This window comes from Taurulus bubalis (assembly GCF_910589615.1).
Source record: "Taurulus bubalis genome assembly, chromosome: 16".
NCBI classification, from domain to species: Eukaryota; Metazoa; Chordata; class Actinopteri; order Perciformes; family Cottidae; genus Taurulus; species Taurulus bubalis.
The window spans coordinates 2,369,748-2,391,457 of record NC_136604.1 but is presented as its reverse complement, the minus strand read 5'-3'; the positions used below and the strand labels follow the sequence as shown (position 1 = coordinate 2,391,457).

The 21,710-nt window shown below is 43.8% G+C and overlaps 1 protein-coding gene across 1 annotated transcript in view; it reads right to left on the bottom strand.

Moving 5' to 3' along the window:
* thsd7aa (thrombospondin, type I, domain containing 7Aa) overlaps positions 1–21,710 on the bottom strand; it is a gene marked incomplete at both ends in the record, with an annotated part of 136,827 nt that overhangs the window by 34,618 nt on the left and 80,499 nt on the right. Inside the window, 3 exons of the mRNA XM_079232232.1 lie at positions 3,976–4,170; positions 15,913–16,116; positions 20,225–20,380. Of these exons, the coding sequence (XP_079088358.1) occupies positions 3,976–4,170; positions 15,913–16,116; positions 20,225–20,380 (555 nt within the window). The remainder of the gene's footprint in view (positions 1–3,975; positions 4,171–15,912; positions 16,117–20,224; positions 20,381–21,710) is intronic.

The window sequence follows — 21,710 nt, the reverse complement described above, 5'->3', positions numbered from 1 at the left end:
TGTCTTTGTTGGACTCCAGATGGAACCAACAATGTCATCAGCACTAGCCTAAGACAGGAAGATGGGAAGCCTCTAAGCGTTTGGGTTTACAAGGGTATTCTAGACTCATGGGACACAACTGACAAAAGGAAACTTCTCAGGGCTGGTCTCTGTAACAAGGCTGGTCTCTGTAACAAGGCTGGTCTCTGTAACAGGGCTGGTCTCTGTAACAGGGCTGGTCTCTGGAACAAGGCTGGTCTCTGTAACAGGGCTGGTCTCTGTAACAGGGCTGGTCTCTGTAACAAGGCTGGTCTCTGTAACAGGGCTGGTCTCTGTAACAGGGCTGGTCTCTGTAACAGGGCTGGTCTCTGTAACAAGGCTGGTCTCTGTAACAGGGCTGGTCTCTGTAACAGGGCTGGTCTCTGTAACAGGGCTGGTCTGATCTGGTGCTATGACCTCGTAATGGTCTAGTAGGTGATGTGACTCACATTCTCTTTATTGAACACATTTTGACCAGATTCACCCCAACCCCGCAATGCATAAGTAACATGTATTATTACTACTTTATTAAAATCCATTGTGGCATTGTGTTATAGTGCCACTGACGTGCTTCTAGACTCCAGGGACATACAAAGAGCTCAGTGTTGGATGTCCACTTTCTGAACAGCAAACGTAGAAGTCATTTAAATACAGAGCACCTGCTGTCTGGTGGAACTTCACTGAGCAGAGGAATGACTGTTAGTAAAATAAATAACTTGACTGGACACAAAGAAGAGAACTACCTTCAGAAAATCAGATTTCATCAACTGAAAATCCAAGGAAATAATAATAGCTAAATTACTAAAAGTACTAAATTGTATGCCCGATTTAAAAGTGATGAACTACCAAAGATAATGAATCATAATTATTACCATCACCACCAAGTACAGTACAGTATGCTAGGGCAAACAGGATTAATCACAAATGAATGTCATTATCGCCGTCAAAGCCCCATAACAGTGACATGAACAGATACAGGTTGGCTAGCAGGAAGGCTAATGCTACTCACTGCTGAAGGAGTCTCTGTGCACTGCTACACATTAGCTCTTAGCTTTGGGTTTCAGCACGAGAGATAAATCAGTGGGACGACCACAGAGACGAGGTGACCCGGGGGGCAGAGTGTCTCCACAGAGCCAGAAGCCAGCTCTGGACCCAGGTGGGGGGTCACGCCGTGGGACCCCGGTCACAGCCAAACCCTGTCATCTGCAGCAGCTATCATGTTGGGGGAAAGAGAACCCCCGAGGAGAACGTCAACCATTAGCGCCTCAGAAGTCATCGACCGACATCTTCCCATCAGTTCTGGGGTCTGAATTGGACACGAGGAAGAGCCGCAGAGCGAAGACATGTCTGACCTCTGTGTCGCAGCACAGGGGTCGTGTCCTTCACAGGGGCTTTTAGAAAAGGCGTTATTGGATTTCATCAGGGCAGTCATTTATCAGGCATAGAGCTCATTAACTCATAGAAGGACACACCATTATTGCTGCACTAGCTAATGCAATAGTTAATTGATAGATATGTAAGTGCTACCAATCAAACTCAACATGTATTTGAGATAATGTGGCGCTATAATGGCTTCAGATAAGCTACGGCATATGTTATGCTCTATAAACGTCACCATTGTCATCATATTATTAACTTGTATTCATTATTTACCAGTTATCTATTAGCTCTTTAAGTTATATGTTAACATAACTGATAGTAATGATCGTCAAAAAAACAACATTAAAGCCGATATTTAAAAGAAATGAGAAAGAATGAGACATTACATGAACAAATGAGTAGACGTCTCAGTATGTTGTTTGTCTAAAGATAATAAAATAATACAAATGTATTGATTAATGTGGGAAAGTGAAATCCTTCTGGCAAGATGTTTTTAATATGATTGATCAAATTTTATCAAAGAAATTACCATTGACTCCCAAGCTTTTTATTCTTGGTGTATATCCTATCATAACACTTCTACAAAGCAAAGAGCTCAGATTCATAGATATGTGTATATTACAAGCGAAATGTATAATTGCCCTTAATTGGAGAAGTGTTGATGGCCCAAGAATTGGTATGTGGGTTAAAGAAATGGCCTCAGACACGGCAGGAAAAGATGATGAATATTGTTAGACGTAAACAAAAATATCTGGGGACCTTTTAGGTATTTCTTAAGGCATAATACTAATGTTGGTGACTTGCTTCAGCAAGAACAGGCTCAGGGGGAGTAGGACAACTGTCTGATTATGTACATTGAATAGTAGGAAAAACAACAACAAAAAACACCCATTATTCAGTGTGTAAAGTATATTTTTATGTTTCTTTTTATTTCATTTTTATGATCTGTTTTTAATTTAATTTAACTATTATGTAGTTACTTTATTATTATGGGAGGGGGAACAGGGTGAAAATGTTTGCTGTGTATTGTTTCGTTGATATTCAATTTGATGTGACTTGCAGACTGAAAATCAATAAATACATTGTTTAAAAATAAATAAAAATAATGTATTGATTTTGACTTTATTTATTTGATGTGCACATCACAATGGCATTATTATAATCCCTAGCACACAGATATGCACAAAGGAAAAGCAGATGACTGTTGAGTGTATGTAGTGAATGCTAATGCCCAACACCGGTCCACTGGTGAAGGCAAGAATGAAGGCGTGGCTCTGGGCTCTGCTTCCTGTTTCTGGAAGATGAACGGAGTAATAAAGGTTCCGTCTTGGTTCGGACTACGGAACCTCTTTATTATTGTATAGAGTGTGTTTTAAATATATCGGTTCTGTACCCCGTGATTAGTGCGAAAAAAATATGTTTTTTGCTGCTTAATCTTTGCATTATATATGAAAGTTCTCACGTCAAAAACAAGAGTTTGAAAAAGCCAACACTGCAGCGGGGCCCACCTCCTGAATGCTAGCAAAGCTAATAAACAAGTTGTGATCCTCCTGAAAGCCAGCATGCGCAAAGGAGGAGGAGTATCCATCGGCATGGAAACCAGCGTGGATACTGCGTTTTTGTGAATATGCCAAAGACAGCAGTTAAAAGGATAGCGGGGACGTAAAAGATAAAAGTTCTGATCTGCTGCCAAGCCAGACACTAACCATACGTGCAGCCTCCCGCTTCCTCTCACAATGAAGGAGCTCAGTTCTCACAGTGTGATTGACAGCTTGGAGGGTTGGGCTTAACCCAGAAGCACTCGCTTCAGTCTCATTCAGATACCCAGTCCTCACCTCTGCTTTGAAACATTCACTGATAAGGAACACTCAATACTACTGCTGGTGGGTAAGAGCTTCTATTCCTCTTCTAAAAGCACAGGGTTCTGCTGTGCCAGCAGATCAGCGGGAACAGATTACATTAAGGTAGACACACTTCTACATCCCTCTATTCAACACATGGACTACTACATCAGCAAAAAGCACTGGCTGTCGTCTAAGAACATTAAATATGAAAATACCGAAGATTGGATTGACCAATGACAGCAGGGAAGGACCTTGAACAGAAGCAAAGACAACATCCTTGTGAATAATGTAAAAGGACAGAACATAGCATACAGTGCAGTGCAACAATATGATCATAACCATGTGCTTCGTGCTTGTTGTAACAGCTTGTTATCCTTCCAGTCACTTCTTACCCTGCATCACAGTAACCCAAGCCACAACCTTTGCAGTCGCTGCAGAGGAATACACAGAGTAATTCATTTCATTTTGACATTTGAATGTTTAGGCTTGCATCGATGACATCACTGTGGTATTAATAATAAGCAATACAGCTTTATCTTTTGCTCTTTGTGGATAGCAGGGCCACGTTGTGTATCATGTGACTCATGACTCATATGCCTCATGTGACTCATGTGGACCTCTCAAGCCATTAGGATTGGTTGAGAGGTATGTATTGGCAAAACCATATTGTACTTGACATATACTGTATTACTGACTGCTATGTCCTCCTGCTGCAGGCCTGAGGAGCTCTCACCTTCTCCAGCGTTGTAGGCGAGGATGGAGCGAGCCCTGGTCTGCTTGCCCTCCGTGTTTTTCCCGGAGCAGGTGTGTGAGCACAGAGACCAGGGGGTCCAGGGGCTCAGGGCGCAGTCCTTTGGGCAAGGCACCTCACAGATGGCCGGCATCGGCAGGATGGCGTCCCGGCAGAGCTGCCGCTCCACATATTCACCTGGAAGGACACGGACATATGTAGGATGTCAAGACAGGTATCAGTAGGTCAAATAAGTAACACGGCTAAATGTGCTTCATATTAAAATAAACTAAATGTATTCAGCCAAGCGACCAGAATCATGTATGTCATTCAGAAGGTTTCAACTTCACACATTTTACTCACACAAATCAAAAATCCATTACAAAATGGAGATCACAAACACAATACAGCTGGTAACTTTTTTTTGCCAAATTTCTTATTTTCCAAAAGCCAAGATAGAATATGTTGCATTCTTCTCTTCTAGACGAAGACCAAAAAGGACCATGAGGAGACTCAGGGTTATCAGAGGAGTCAAATACAAGATGTTTAAGTAAAAGTCAACACAACATGTGAAATACTCCCAATAGTTTATTTGGGTATTGGAAGTGGTGCCCTACAGGTTAGAGAAGCAAGCTTGTGACCTGGAGGTCATCAGGTATGATAAACCATAACCCCTCCCCCTCACCAGGTATGATAAACCATAACCCTCCCCCTCACCAGGTATGATTAACCATAACCCCTCCCCCTCACCAGGTATGATAAACCATAACCCCTCCCCCTCACCAGCTATGATAAACCATAACCCCTCCCCCTTACCAGGTATGATAAACCATAACCCCTCCCCCTCACCAGGTATGATAAACCATAACCCCTCCCCCTCACCAGGTATGATAAACCATAACCCCTCCCCCTCACCAGGTATGATAAACCATAACCCCTCCCCCTCACCACCACCAGGCCCTCAACCTGAACCTCTCCAGGTGTGAAGGTGTTATTTGGGCATTCCTGCAAAAGGAGAGGCTTTTGTAACATTGCTAAATAAATGAAGTGTAATGCTGATGTATGCTGGCTGCACACATTATCATTCTGGTAATTCAATCACATTCACAGTCACAATCACAGTCACAGTCACATTCACATTCACAGTCACAATCACAGTCACAGTCACATTCACAGTGTACAACTGGTGACTACCTCAATCCAAATCTGCCATATATTGTTTGACTCATATTGGTATTATTATTTTGCAAAGCTTACTGAATCCAAGAGGATATCTTGTTGCCATGAAAACAACAGCTATGAGGCCACAACTCTAGAAGTCGTAAAGACGAAAGGATCCGATGCAGGAACCGTTAGTCAGGAGGTTTGAATACTACTTGGTACTGGATTATTATGGAGGACCGATACCCAGCCTGAGGAGTTCTGTTTGTTCTGTATAGCACTCCTGTTACAACGTAGTAGTGTTGCTGCTGTGATATTGCAGGAAGTGAAAATAGAAACACACATACTTTGTACATGTTAAAAGTTAGAAACGCTTCAGCAACCGTTATTGTATATTCTGTCAGCTTAGTCCAAAGTGCGTTTTTATATTCTTTCAATCACTGCAATACATACATGACAGCCTTGATCCTTGTGAATTGTGTGCATATGTTTAATATATAATAGGACTCACTCAAGACAGTTTTAAGTAGAGTAAATGGATGTTTAAAAATATAATGGTAAGTACATATTTAAAAACTAAATGTCCCTTTTTCTCTATCGCAGTGCAATTTGCAGAGCAGGTGAGCAGCATTGGTACATTGTTGTTAAATATGACAAATGTGTTCAATAGTATCTGATATGCTGTAATAATTAGTGTTGTAATGCCTAGATTTCTATCAAACATACCAGAACTATGCTCTGAAAATAAATTACAATTTGCCAAAAGATGACTTCCAAAAGATTATTAAAAAAAAGGCACAGTTCTTTGTTGAAATGTCTCAATACAACCTTTGTCCACATGTAACTCATCCAGCCCTCTATGGCTGTGTGAACTATGACTCTTTGTTAAGGCAATCGTACACAACATCCAATAGTGTTGTGGGACCTTTATCGAAAAGCTTTTAATTATGACGGTTCCAAAGCTGGAAGCATCTCTGTGAGTCTGTCCTCAGTCTGTCCTCAGTCTGTCCTCAGTCTGTCTCCTCAGTCTGTCTCCTCAGCCTGTCCTCAGTCTGTCTCCTCAGTCTGTCTCCTCAGTCTGTCTCCTCAGCCTGTCTCCTCAGCCTGTCTCCTCAGTCTGTCCTCAGTCTGTCTCCTCAGTCTGTCTCCTCAGTCTGTCTCCTCAGTCTGTCCTCAGTCTGTCTCCTCAGTCTGTCCTCAGTCTGTCCTCAGCCTGTCTCCTCAGTCTGTCTCCTCAGTCTGTCCTCAGTCTGTCTCCTCAGTCTGTCCTCAGCCTGTCTCCTCAGTCTGTCCTCAGTCTGTCCTCAGTCTGTCCTCAGTCTGTCCTCAGCCTGTCTCCTCAGTCTGTCCTCAGTCTGTCCTCAGTCTGTCCTCAGTCTGTCCTCAGCCTGTCTCCTCAGTCTGTCCTCAGTCTGTCCTCAGTCTATCCTCAGTCTGTCTTCAGCCTGTCTCCTCAGTCTGTCTCCTCAGCCTGTCTCCTCAGTCTGTCCTCAGCCTGTCTCCTCAGTCTGTCTCCTCAGTCTGTCCTCAGTCTGTCTCCTCAGTCTGTCCTCAGTCTGTCCTCAGCCTGTCTCCTCAGTCTGTATCCTCAGTCTGTCCTAAGCCTGTCTCCTCAGTCTGTCTCCTCAGTCTGTCCTAAGCCTGTCTCCTCAGTCTGTCCTCAGTCTGTCCTCAGTCTGTCTCCTCAGTCTGTCCTCAGCCTGTCTCCTCAGTCTGTCCTCAGTCTGTCCTCAGTCTGTCCTCAGTCTGTCCTCAGCCTGTCTCCTCAGTCTGTCCTCAGTCTGTCCTCAGTCTGTCCTCAGTCTGTCCTCAGCCTGTCTCCTCAGTCTGTCCTCAGTCTGTCCTCAGTCTATCCTCAGTCTGTCTTCAGCCTGTCTCCTCAGTCTGTCTCCTCAGCCTGTCTCCTCAGTCTGTCCTCAGCCTGTCTCCTCAGTCTGTATCCTCAGTCTGTCCTAAGCCTGTCTCCTCAGTCTGTCTCCTCAGTCTGTCCTAAGCCTGTCTCCTCAGTCTGTCCTCAGTCTGTCCTCAGTCTGTCCTCAGTCTAACTTCAGTATGTCTCCTCAGCCTGTCTCCTCAGCCTGTCTCCTCAGTCTGTCCTCAGTCTGTCCTCAGTCTGTCCTCATTCTGTCCTCAGTCTGTCTCCTTAGTCTGTCCTCAGTCTGTCTCCTTAGTCTGTCCTCAGTCTGTCCTCAGTCTGTCTCCTTAGTCTGTCCTCAGTCTGTCCTCAGTCTGTCCTCAGCCTGTCTCCTCAGTCTGTCCTCAGTCTGTCTCCTCAGTCTGTCTCCTCAGCCTGTCTCCTCAGTCTGTCCTCAGTCTGTCTCCTCAGCCTGTCTCCTCAGCCTGTCTCCTCTGTCCTCAGTCTGTCTCCTCAGCCTGTCTCCTCAGTCTGTCTCCTCAGTCTGTCCTCAGTCTGTCTCCTCAGTCTGTCCTCAGTCTGTCCTCAGTCTGTCTCCTCAGTCTGTCCTCAGTCTGTCTCCTTAGTCTGTCCTCAGTCTGTCTCCTCAGTCTGTCTCCTCAGTCTGTCTCCTCAGTCTGTCCTCAGTCTGTCTCCTTAGTCTGTCCTCAGTCTGTCTCCTCAGCCTGTCTCCTCAGTCTGTCCTCAGTCTGTCCTCAGTCTGTCCTCAGTCTGTCTCCTCAGTCTGTCCTCAGTCTGTCCTCATTCTGTCCTCAGTCTGTCTCCTTAGTCTGTCCTCAGTCTGTCTCCTTAGTCTGTCCTCAGTCTGTCTCCTCAGTCTGTCCTCATTCTGTCCTCAGTCTGTGTCCTTAGTCTGTCCTCAGTCTGTCTCCTCAGTCTGTCCTCATTCTGTCCTCAGTCTGTCTCCTTAGTCTGTCCTCAGTCTGTCTCCTTAGTCTGTCCTCAGTCTGTCCTCAGTCTGTCTCCTTAGTCTGTCCTCAGTCTGTCCTCAGTCTGTCCTCAGCCTGTCTCCTCAGTCTGTCCTCAGTCTGTCTCCTCAGTCTGTCTCCTCAGCCTGTCTCCTCAGTCTGTCCTCAGTCTGTCTCCTCAGCCTGTCTCCTCTGTCCTCAGTCTGTCTCCTCAGCCTGTCTCCTCAGTCTGTCTCCTCAGTCTGTCCTCAGTCTGTCTCCTCAGTCTGTCCTCAGTCTGTCCTCAGTCTGTCTCCTCAGTCTGTCCTCAGTCTGTCTCCTTAGTCTGTCCTCAGTCTGTCTCCTCAGTCTGTCTCCTTTGTCTGTCCTCAGTCTGTCCTCAGTCTGTCTCCTCAGTCTGTCCTCAGTCTGTCCTCAGTCTGTCTCCTCAGTCTGTCCTCAGTCTGTCCTCAGTCTGTCTCCTCAGTCTGTCTCCTCAGTCTGTCTCCTCAGTCTGTCCTCAGTCTGTCTCCTTAGTCTGTCCTCAGTCTGTCCTCAGTCTGTCTCCTCAGTCTGTCCTCAGTCTGTCCTCAGTCTGTCCTCAGTCTGTCTCCTCAGTCTGTCCTCAGTCTGTCTCCTCAGTCTGTCCTCAATCTGTCTCCTCAGTCTGTCTCCTCAGTCTGTCTCCTCAGTCTGTCCTCAGTCTGTCCTCAGTCTGTCCTCAGTCTGTCTCCTCAGTCTGTCCTCAGTCTGTCCTCAGTCTGTCTCCTCAGTCTGTCTCCTCAGTCTGTCTCCTCAGTCTGTCCTCAGTCTGTCTCCTTAGTCTGTCCTCAGTCTGTCCTCAGTCTGTCTCCTCAGTCTGTCCTCAGTCTGTCCTCAGTCTGTCCTCAGTCTGTCTCCTCAGTCTGTCCTCAGTCTGTCTCCTCAGTCTGTCCTCAATCTGTCTCCTCAGTCTGTCTCCTCAGTCTGTCTCCTCAGTCTGTCCTCAGTCTGTCCTCAGTCTGTCTCCTTAGTCTGTCCTCAGTCTGTCCTCAGTCTGTCTCCTCAGTCTGTCCTCAGTCTGTCTCCTTAGTCTGTCCTCAGTCTGTCCTCAGTCTGTCTCCTCAGTCTGTCTCCTCAGTCTGTCCTCAGTCTGTCCTCAGTCTGTCTCCTTAGTCTGTCCTCAGTCTGTCCTCAGTCTGTCTCCTCAGTCTGTCTCCTCAGTCTGTCCTCAGTCTGTCCTCAGTCTGTCTCCTCAGTCTGTCCTCAGTCTGTCCTCAGTCTGTCTCCTCAGTCTGTCCTCAGTCTGTCCTTAGTCTGTCCTCAGTCTGTCTCCTCAGTCTGTCCTCAGTCTGTCCTCAGTCTGTCCTCAGTCTGTCCTCAGTCTGTCCTCAGGCTCAAACAGGATGCAACTTGTACCGTCCTTACAGAGCTTGAGGCTCAGATCTATTGCTGAACCTTGAAAGTTAAGCATGCGTTGCAGGACCATTACCTCCTTCAATACAAATAGTCCTAAATGACTTAGAGCCTGTAGAATACAGACTGCCTTATATTTGAGATGTGTTTTGGAGGGTGCCGTGATACTGACGTGTCCGATATTGATCCCGATCTGCAGGCTGCCCTCACTCTCATCCCATCCTGTCGCTGAAGGACCATATCTGTGAAAATCTCATTGTGAAGGGCTGGGAGAATGGCAACCAGCGAGTCCAATGACATGTCTGGGACCCCGGGGGGGAAACAGATCCATTTTCATCAGAAGGAGACAACAAGAGATCAATAAGAGGCCGGTCAAGAGGAGCTCTGAGGGATGCCACATGGCTGTGGGGGCGGGCATGTGGGGTCATGGGAGAGATGCTGAAGGAAATCATTAAAGTGTCTTTCTGGAACTGATGGCTTCCATGATGTCTTTTGTTAGTGCAGCGCTGCATGAGTTGAGGGTAGTTCTTGATAATGAAACACACCCTATGGTCTACGCTAGCTAACACCCACTGGACAGGAGGGATGTTTACAATGCACACTGTCCATACATATCTTACCTACAGCCTGCTGACACATGGAGGGTTGTGGATGAGTCCTGTTAGTGGGACCCCTTTCCACTGTGATGTGGATCTTTGTTCATAGGTTTAAAAAAACTATCAATTTTAACTCGAAAGAAAATCAATATAATCAGTATTTTGTCAAGACAACAGATCTTTGGCAGGTCAACACATTGTTTATTAACAAATTGTAAAATAGATCATTATTGACCCGACATATCTATGTTGGGTCAAAAATGGTTCTTTCTGTTTATTTCTGACATCGTTGATCCGACTGGAATCAAAATGTTGTGTAATTTAATAATTCATCGTTTGCAGGGTGAAGGCAATGTTTGCATCCATTAACAATGACCACACTCGTTCTGTTACCATGATCTATCTACGTATGTAATGCAGTTTGTGTTAGCTAACTTTAAACCAAACATTAAAGATGTCATGCTTCCCCGAGGATGGAGAACCAGATCAGAAAAAGCTCAACAACAAATGACTCATACTATGAGTGTATTATGACGGAGGCACGGTGTCCAATAAGCTACCAGTCAGCTGCTGTATGACATAAGCAGATACGATGCATTTCAGGAACACATTCTGAAATAATACCTCAAAAGTAACAGAACATTTTATGTTTTTGGGGAAATGAAAGTCATTTCAAAAGAGGCCTTGAAGGAAGACTTTCAGAAAACACGCCTTCTTCTCAAAATCAGTCTGTAAAACTCACAGATCTGAGGAGCCCAAGTGATACGAGTTCATTCTGAGCTCAGCGAGCAATGGAAGCGATCAAAGGGACCATTCTCTTTTTAACATTACACACATCAGACGAGTCAAACTGCCTGAACCGCTGTTGATGGAAATGCAGCAGACAGAGGATGACATCTCCTCTATTCAATCCTGCCACATCCGGGGAGATGCTTTAACTCAGTCAGAGGTAATGGGGAAGAAAGGCAGAGCAAATGCAAGCCGACTGTGTGAAGCAGGCGGCGTTAATCTGATTTACCAATAAGTCCGATTCAACAGGGCTCTTTAGAAGAAAGCCTACACCTCTTTAGCTGAGTGCCTTTCTGAAGAGGAGGAGAAGAAAAGACAGAAAGATGAAGATGAGGACACCATGAAGGTTTTTGTTCATGGTTTGGAGATAAACTCCTCACCTGGATGTATTCACCAGCATTGTGAATGGACGCAGATCATAAAGAGTGCCTCAAAGAACAAAGGGATAGAAAAAGGCAAAAGAGGGAGTGATGAATATGTAAATTGGCTGAAGGAAAAGAGACACTAAGATATTTCCTCTTCATCTCAGAATGAGTCCACACCAGTCTAGACGCATGCTAATTGAGAGAAGAAATAGTGCTAATTGTTTTTCTTACAGAAACTGCCTCCTAATGAAGGAAGGAAATAATTGTTGCTTGCTTTACAGCCATGATGCTTTTCTGATGTCCTCCCTCTAGCTCCTGTTTTAATATTGTCATTCCTCACACTGTATATTAATGGAGTATTTCCACTGAACCATTGATGACTGTTAGGAAAAAGTGGAAAGACGAACCACGGCGGTTTTGGTGAATTGGACCTGCTGAAGATCTTAACATTAGAAAAAGGAAACCTATAATAAAGAGCTCAGCAGTGTGCATGTGGCCTCCTGCTTCACAGTGCAGCATCATAAGGACAGTTCTCCTATAATTCTTCAGGAAAAAGAGAATGAAGATAATTAGTCGTAGAGAGCGAGTGGGTTTGGGATGAGGAAGATGGTAATCTTCACTGCAACAACACGGAGCGCTCAGCCTTTGAATGGACGCCTTGATTATGAGTATAATATGGAATCTGATGAACAACCCCCATCTTCCTCTTCCTCCGCTGCTCCCCAGAGCCCTCATTAGCAGCTACTGTGTGTGGCTCAGGAATCTACCCGTAATTGCCATGTTACCACATACACACACACACACACACACACACACACACACACACACACACACACACACACATACACACACACACACACGCACACACACACACACACACACACACACACACACGGAGGAAAAGGGAACTAAAAAGACTGGATGAAATTAGAATATTTAGGTAATAATTGATTCATTATTGAAAAGTGAGTTCCTATATTCACCTTTTAAAAAAGAATCTTCCTGAAGGGATGACATTCTGTCCAGATCCATCTGCTTCTGCACAACCCTTTTGACAGAAGGGGTTTTCAAGGGTTCTTTATGAAACTATGGGTTCCGTTCAGAACCATGTTCATCTAAGCATACAAAGGCTACTCTGTGGGTTCGAGATGCAGCCTCGTATATAAAATGCTCCTCTGGTGAACCTCATGTGTGGGTTCTAGTATCAACCTCAGAAGACGGCAAAGGTTCTGAATAGAACCTCCAGAAACGGTTTTAGGTGGATCCATAGAACCCATCAAAAGTGGTTCTCTGTGTAACCCTCTGAAAGAGATCCAGAAATACAGAAGGTTCTCCTGTGGGGACAAGTGGAACGTACGATATGGAAGTCGTACGCTTCACTCGATTGCAATTTGATTAACAAAAATTAATTAACAGAAATATTTCCCATAATTCCAGTTGCTTTCTGTTCCCACCCTCCCTGAAGACAGATTTTTTTCCAATGGTGTTCCTTCCACTGCTGAATGCAGAAGCTCTGGAAGTTTGAGTTCCTTTCATGCTAAAAGTACAAAAGTCCTGCAGATTTAACTTTTAATTGGACCCAGTGGCACTTGATGCATAATGCAGCATCGTGGATATACTGCTCACTGCTTCTGCTTTCAGTAGATCGCTTGGCAAATGATTTATCCTTATGAAAATGACCCACACGGTCATTATGAACATTTCTCGGCTGTTTCCGTTATGTCATGGTTATATATCCTCTCTCCATTATTGCACACCACAATTCAAGTCAGGCCCAGTTTATTTTTACAGCCCGGGGTTTTCAAAGTCTGACACTATCGCTGTGGAAGCTTGACTCTGAGACGTGTGTTTAAGGGACTAATGCGAGCAGCAGGGATGAGTCAGAAGAGCAGATCTGGACCCCAGTTTGCAGAAATATTTCAATTTCCTTCAGAGATGCAAAAACTTGACCCACTTGAAAGCCAAATGGCCACATTTTGAAGAAGACTCTCAAGGCCAGTGATATTCTAGTGATTAAACCATGTTTTTTGCAGTGAAGTAATCAAGCTAGAAAGTGAGCGGCAGCTCTTTTATCGCCATGTTCTTGTTAGAAAAAAGAGATTGTGAAGCATGAATATACTGTTTTCCATTGTTCAATTAGTGTCAACTGGTCCTACTTACGCACTTACATACATGCGGAAACATGTCAAACCATTATTGTCCCCTCCATTGAATTTATTTCATGAAAAAACACATTGTAGATGAGCTTAGTCTCAGAGTTAGTAGAACTGGAAGAGTGATGGATGGGAAGTCCAACAGAATCTCTCAAATAAATAAGTAAAGCGGCTCCGTGTTTGCTTCTTGCTACCGAATATTAATAGTGCACAATTAGTCAAGCTTTTGGACTTTATGTTTGATAAATTGCTTCCGTGGGTATGCATGTGTGTATGAATGTTAGCTACTCCTGATGGGCAGGTGGAACCGTAGCTCCTCCCATCAGTGTGTGAATGAGTGAATGATGTCATGTTGTGTTAAAGAGCTTTGAGTGGTCGGAAGACTAGAAAAGAGATAAACAAGTACAGTCCATTTATCATCTATTTACCATCAATTGTCCTTTACAGTAACGTCATGCTAACTTTTTTTGAAAGGTGCTATACAAATAGTTAATTATTAGTAGTATTAGTATTTAAAAAAACAAAGTAACGTGAATGTGGTTTGGCTGTTATTTCAGGACCATGGACAGCGCTGTGTGTGTGTGTGTGTGTGTGTGTGTGTGTGTGTGTGTGTGTGTGTGTGTGTGTGTGTGTGTGTGTGTGTGTGTGTGTGTGTGTGTGTGTGTGTGTGTGTGTGGCGCTGTCCAGAATACTGAAAGGGAGCAGAGGAAATTGATAGAAAGACAGAACAAGTGACAAGTGAGAACAATAATTGGGTTTTTCAGGCTGATTGCTTTTGTGGTTGTAAAAACACAGACAGAGAAAGAGAGAGAGAGAGAGAGAGAGAGAGAGAGAGAGAGAGAGAGCTACAAGCCATAAACAGCTGTTTCTGCTCGCCTCCCTCTTATAATTTTAACAGAGAGACGTTAATAAGTTCAAAATATACTCCTGCGACTTCATTCTCATGTGAGTGCTCTAATTAATTAATGTATTCTTTGATTTAGAACCAGTAGCTGTGTTCTGTCGCTATTTACCTTTTGTAAGGCTTTTGCATGTTAAATCAATGGCATTTATTTTATGAAAGCATATATTAACAGCCCCACTTCATGGCCGCTCTAGTTGAGATGAGTTTGGTGTCCCATGAGAGAGACGGTACACTGAACATCTAATATCAGGCATCGTGTATCACTGCTGCGTTTGAGGTCTACGGTCAGAGTCATCGTTGACTACTTGTGAGGCTTTTAAAGTAGCATCACAAAGACTGTGAGGAGGTGTGCACGACTGGGAAATACATACAAGGAATATAGAAATATGCTTTAGTGCCACGGAGCAAAAGAGCAACATGTGCAAAACGTTTATGCTCAACAGAGTTTCTGATGCTTCAATCTGGGAAGGAAATAGTGTGTGTGTGTGTGTGTGTGTGTGTGTGTGTGTGTGTGTGTGTGTGTGTGTGTGTGTGTGTGTGTGTGCGTGTGTGTGTGTGTGTTCTCTCATACTCTTCCAGCACAGTTTTGGTCAGTCGCCTGTGCTGCAACCCAAGGGAGAGCAGCTGCTCTCTCTCTCTCTCTCTCTCTCTCTCTCTCTCTCTCTCTCTCTCTCTCTCTCTCTCTCTCTGTCTGTCTCTCACAAACACACACACACACACACACACACACACACACACACACACACACACACAGGGATACAATGAAATTGCTTAGAATAGCACACACGTTGGAGGGATATCTCTCTACAACATAAACAGCAATTACAGCGTTGGGCAGCGCGCTCACAGCAGAGCGGGTCAAAGAGAGGCCGACTCTCTGCAGCAATCAGAGCTGAGTAATCTGACAACACATTGAGCACCACCTCCGAACAAAGCAGAGCGCTTCAGTTGTCTGCCATTAGCTCAGTGGCTCACAGCCTCCTCATAAACGCTGCTGGCACAAAAGTGTTCAAACACCTGCGTCTGACAAACTGAAGCTTCAAGATATCGTCAAGGTTTATTTTACAGTTCTTGACATTGAATGTGTGTTTGTGGACGGTAGAATACATCTATGACAGAATCCAGCAGAAAGATGGACGTTACTCCTGTGATGCCCTGATTAGTTTAATTCAATCTGAAACAATTCAAACTGCTATTTTTTTTAGTGTCACTTATAACAAAAGAAAAAAAAGCCAAACTAGACGGGAAAGAACACTTAGGATTATTTAGCTAGCAGTGCATTAGTTTGATGGGCTCCTGCTGCTAAGTTACATATTTGATCAGAACTCAGTATCTCCATGCATCAGATCAAACTCCGGTTTGGACCTTCAGTTTAGTTGATTTACTGACTCCAGCATCACCACTTCCTGTTTTAACTCAACTTAACATCTAGTTTTCTACAGCTATGGATCTCTCAAGCTCAGCTCCCTTTTACGGTCCGGAACAACGACCACTTTTCTGCTGGCGACGCTCCACCAATCCCACTGCTGCCAGACTGTTCGAAGCCAGGACACGAGTGCCACACCTACACTTGTGTTCTATGGGCGTGTGCACAGAAGGTTTGACGTCATCGACACGTTCATAATGCTGCTGTCCCATTTCCCAGTAACACGATGAGTCACATCTTCAGAAAAGCAGAGTGTGCTTCAGACTTTGATTTGATTTTTACGGTAATGTGCCGATGTCCTGATTTTGTCGGAAACAAACAGTAATGGTGGTCAAATGTTTCTACTCACCGTCACTGGTGACACACTGCACCTGTGGGATCTGGGTCCCCGGTCCACATTCCCTCTCGTTATCCGGGATGCACTCCTCCAGCTTCACCACCAGCCAGTCGTAGCAGCTGGGGTCTTCACACGGTATCGCCTCCACCAGGTGGGGGCAGTTGCCCGTCCCGCCAGTCGGCTCATTGGCGATCTTCCTCTTCCTCAGTTTGAAGCCTGTGGAGAACAACGGGACCCTAATGAGGTAAAGGAACACAGACCAGACCCACGCTACCCACGCCCTCTGTGTGAGCTGCTGAGCAAAGACTTGTGCAACCCAAAGCACATTAACTTCCCTCCGTGGTCACAGTGTGATGAAAACCCTAATATCTAACGTGACAGTCCATTAAGCTTCAAGTTGAGAGAGATTCCAACAGCAACTTCACATAATGACTGTTTTTATTTTCCTCTCATTACAGTAGCTTTTATCCAAAGTGACTAATGCGTGCAGGATCCCATTCATTCTGCTGGGGTGTGTTCCCATGTGTGTGTGTGTGTCGTTTCCTCTGCTCAAGGGGATTCCATGACCCAGGTCCTGGGAAGGGGGGCGTTAGCTCCGGCCCAGCCAAGGTCACCCAGCCCCTAATCCACCCTCCTGCTGCAGCCCGATAAGGCAGCGGAGTCCGGGAGCGCCTGCAGGACTCAGGTGGAGACAACAGGATCCTTTTCCATTTCATTTGTGTCTCTCCTTTCCTCTGAAAAAGCTTTATTTAATCAGACAGGTCGACAGAACATGGACTGCCGTGGGTCAAGACCCCTTTGATGGAGGTTTTATCTGTGGAAGGCGGGGTGATAATGAGGAGAGGAGGAGAGCGGTGCAGGGAATTCAATTATATCAGCCAGCACACATTGATATCTGCAGGGTAGATTATGAACGGCAAGGCTGCAGCTGTGGCTTCATTTTGACCAGAGATGCATGTCAGCAGTCACATGACCCAGCATGCACCAGCATGGACAGACATGGACAGAGACCAGCATGGACAGGAGCTTGTGTAACCAAGGACCTGCAATTATTCTCAAAAAGGTCACAAAATAGGATTATAAAATAGACAACTTCTACTAAATCAAGAGTTCTGTTAATAGTTTTGAGATCAAACCATGTCATGGTGTCATAACTGTATGAGGAAAATACATTATGTTGTTGTGAACTATCATCTTGATTACAATGTATATTAAGCAGCGTTAATTCATGGTGAAGCAATACATTTTTCATTCCTTTATCCTTTAATAATTCTTTTACTTTTAACAAACAATGAAATGATGTTTACAGATTATTAGCAATGCTATATTTATGTGGTTTAAACTTTGTGTTGTTGCATAGATAATAACAATATATATACTATATAAAATAATGATTAATGATGTGCTTGTAAACCCTCTATAAACATTATTTGACTATTTATTGGATCGCTATTTTAAAGTTGCAACTGATGATTATATATATTATATAAACATCATTTAGATAGTTAATACTTTGTCGATGGTTAATAATTGGTTTCTGAATCATCAACAAAAGTAATGTTTGTAGATGTTTCACAAATTATGTCTTAAAAACATATTTATGAACTAACTATTTTATATTACACAAACCAATGATACAATCTGACAAATTATACCCTTAGTAATAACTAGTTAACATGATAAGTTAACTATGAACTATGAACTATTAATGTGCCATTCATTAATGATTAATAAATGGTTCATTGTTATTAAAAGTGTCACCATGCTCTGCACTTGAAACTAGTATTTCACAGCCTTATTTCAGAGAGAGTTGAATGTATTTGTACTTGTTGTACATCAGGGGTGCCCTCACTGTTTTGGCTCGCAAGCTACTTTTAAAATGACCAAGTCAAAAGGATCTACCTACATTAATAATGCTAAATATATATTTATATATAGCATTATTAATGTATAGCATTATTAATGTATACATATACCAAGTATACTTCATATTTACAATATTGGCGTACCTTGCATAACTGCATGACCCCTTATGACACAATACAATTCTGTACATTTTTGGTCATTACATTTAACTCTGATGACGTCACTGAATGGAACCAGCAGGGTTGCATAGTCCAGACAGCAGCTGCTGGTCAGCCTCAGCAGACCAAATGGTCATCAGTCGTGGTGGAACGCTGTTTGTACTTAATATGTTTCATGAGGGAAAAGGCTGACTCACATGAATAAACTCTGACAGACACGTGTCAAGCTGCTCTGTCAAGTTGCGCACACGCCTTCCGTTGCGTCTCCAGCTCTGACGCCAGGTTTTCGAAGTTCCTCAAATCATGGCGCTGCAGCTTAGGCAATCTTCGTTGCCACATCCATGATCTATTTATTGTTTAGCATCGTAGCACATAATGCTTGTAGGTGTATTATGCAGTGGTAATTAAGGAAGTCAGGGAAAACATCGTCCGTGCAGACAAAGAGCAGCATTAGGATTCATTGTGCATCCAGACAACTGATAAATGTTCGCCCAATATTCACTCGGTAAAAGATTCCTTAGCAGCTAATGCTCGACTGTGCTCACCAGCTAGTTGATGAATGTGTCTGCTGTTTGGTGCTGAGCAGGTTGTGTACTGTGGGTTTCAGAGTTTTCACTGAAAAAAAGCTGTTGTGAGTGAGAATGAGTTGTGGGCCGTGAACAGAAACAACTCTTTAGGCTCTGAATGGATCTTGACTCTCTCTTGGTTTGTTTCTACAAGCCGACAGACATTTTGTCCATTGTTAATAATAAGAATATTGGTTTGTGCACCTTTGAGCATATCGATGGCCATAGAGCAAAACCTCCTATCTGAAAAATGCAAATTTTTGTGAATACAACAAAAAAAACGTGTTGTTTTCTTGCATAATGATAAATGTAAGATGTGTGTTTATATTTGATACGCACTGAATTTATTTTAATACAATGCATTGTGTTCACCTGCCGAGAATGAAATGGCATGCGATCTAAATCCCAATTGTAATATTGGTGTGAGATATCATAAAGTACAAACTACCGTGTTGTAATCATGACCAAAAAGTCATTTTTGAATAATTTTTAGTCCATATCTTTCTGGATAATAAGAGCCAGGGTGCACACACTTGAGGATGTGTGTGTGTGTGTGTGTGTGTGTGTGTGTGTGTGTGTGTGTGTGTGTGTGTGTGTGTGTGTGTGTGTGTGTGTGTGTTCCATTATGTACAGTAGACGGACAGAAGGGCAGAAGTGGAGTGAGCGGCAGCAGTTCCATCATGAAGATGCATGCTGGAGAATGTAAAGCCGTCGCTTTCATTTGAGACGCTTCATTAAGGCAGAGTCAACGTGCATTAGTGATGGCGGACGCCGCTGTTGCAGGATAATTAAGGCAGCGACCGCGTCAACCACACTGATGGACGAGCTCAACCTGCTGCAACAGCAAACACATGAGGCGGAGGGGAGGATGAGGCTCTGCCCTCCTCTGGGGCTGCCGCAGGGCCGGAAGTTTGACTTTGAACCAATACTAACTCATACTTAATGATTAATACTAACATGAGACAATAGAAGATACACATCCAGAAACGTATGTCCTGTACTGCACTCAAACAACTTGTTGAGCTGTAATTATAGTACTGTACTGTGAATATATATATGTATGTATATACATGTATATATATATATATATATATATATATATATATATATATATATATATATATATATATATGGGTTGAAAATGGCTCAACACGCCATCTACTGTTTTAAATCAGCCCTGAACCTTCAACTGGTCCACTGGTTGTGATTTATAGGTCTATGTTTAGCCCCTCGCCTCCTATTTTACATTTTTCAAATGATGCAGTGGGGGAGGCTCAGACCCGGGGGTGAAGTCACACTTTAAACATCAATAAACCAGAGATTAAACTGATTGGTGGTCTACACCGTCTGATTTAGCACCTTAATCACGTGACTTAGTGCCATGCATCCAAGTATGCAGAGTAGACATATCGCTCAGCCCAACGTTTCACTGGAGTCTTGTTGGGATTTGGGTTTGTGTCATTGCCTCTTATTGAAATGAGCAGTTCCATTGAACCCGTTTGTCAATCAGTGACCTCTTCTTTAAAAGCCATTTGTGTTACAAAGGGAGATGGCATTGATCAAATTAACATAGAAAAAGCCTCCAGTCACAGCGGCCCTTGGCGTCGACAACAAGCCAATGGCAGAGCAGACACAGTCGTATAAATGACGACGTGTAGTGGTAAAGAGCTTTGAGCGGTCGAGAGACTAGAGAGGAGCGATACAAGTACAGACCATATAACATTTACTTCTTACCTTTTTTGGCTGCCTGGTCCTGGCAGTTTTCATAGGTGCAGGGTCCCCAGGCGCTCCAAGAAGACACTTCACACTCCACCGGACAGCTGATGTGGCAGAGCTGGGTGGTGTTCGGGGAGATGCCCAGACACAGAGCACTGTCCATCGGTCGCAACGCTATGGACACACAGATGAGAGGAAGGTCATGAGGAGAAACTTGGGTTTTTAATCACAGCAAACACAATACAGTAAAATGAAAGAAACCAGAAAAGAATCTTGGCACATTAAACATGGAAACCAAGAGTTTGAAGATGTTCCACATGTCTTGTTATTGATAATCCTGCAAACACTGTTGACAGAGGAATCACACTCAGGTTGCTAAGATGGTGACAGAATGTTTCCCCACCAGCAGCTGGGGACTACGAGTCTCTAACTTATACATCTGGACCGTCCATTCAGTTTCAAAGCTGCACAGTAGGCCATGCATATATGCCTGAGCAGTATTTCAACTCCATTCTTCAAAGTTATGTGAAATCTGTATGGGGTAGAGGAACAAACCACAAAGACATCAAAGCATGTAAAAAAGAAAGAAAGACAGAAGTTGGTCTTTCAGGTCTCTAATGCCTTCAGAATCCCATATCCCACAGTAGCAAATCCTTTCAGCTAAAAATCAAAGCCAACAATTGCAAACAGTCTACTTTGAGACACAGAGCCCATCACCAAAACTCCATATGTTCAAAAACCAGACAACTTTGAAGCAACAAAGTTTCAACGTTTTTTCCCCAGGACGGCAGCTTGTCCTGATTCTCAGAGGACCTCCGCTCTGAACAGCTGGAGGTGACTCTCCACAAGGTCGCCAGGCTGGTAATTCATTCTCTCTGAGCCACAACAGGACTGAGCCTCATTCACATGCAAATTGCCTGCACTCTGCCGAAGGTGCGTCCTTTACTAATGTCGTCTAAGTATGCGTACATGTGGAATACCCTTCAGACCAGAGTACGCTTGATATGCCAAATGGTGCAGCGTGATAAGGTACTCCTTCATCTCCATCAATATCAGTTCATCTTCTAATTATCTTACATACTTTGATGTATATTTGTCTTTACTGTCGCTAAACACATGTATTCATGTAGAGAACAACACAAAGGGGAATTGGCTGATATGCGGGACTCCCTGTATCGGATTGGCACAGCTGGATTGGGCCACCAGTTTGTGAATCCAGTGGCACTGAACCTGTCCAATTCCTGTGCAACAGTGCTAACATTGCACCAGTGACATGGATCAGATAACATGTCACCATAGTACTACAGTGGAAAACTGGAAATCTGTCTTATTATAACAGCTATTCTCTTTCTTTTTCTGTATTTCTCTTGCAGATTAATTATCCATCCATTAATTGAAAGTAATTGCTTGGTATTAAAATGGGTTTGTAATTATGCATAAAGAATATGCGGCGGGAAGGACCTGGCAATTCAAGTCACAGGACTGCAAAGTCAGAATGTGCTAA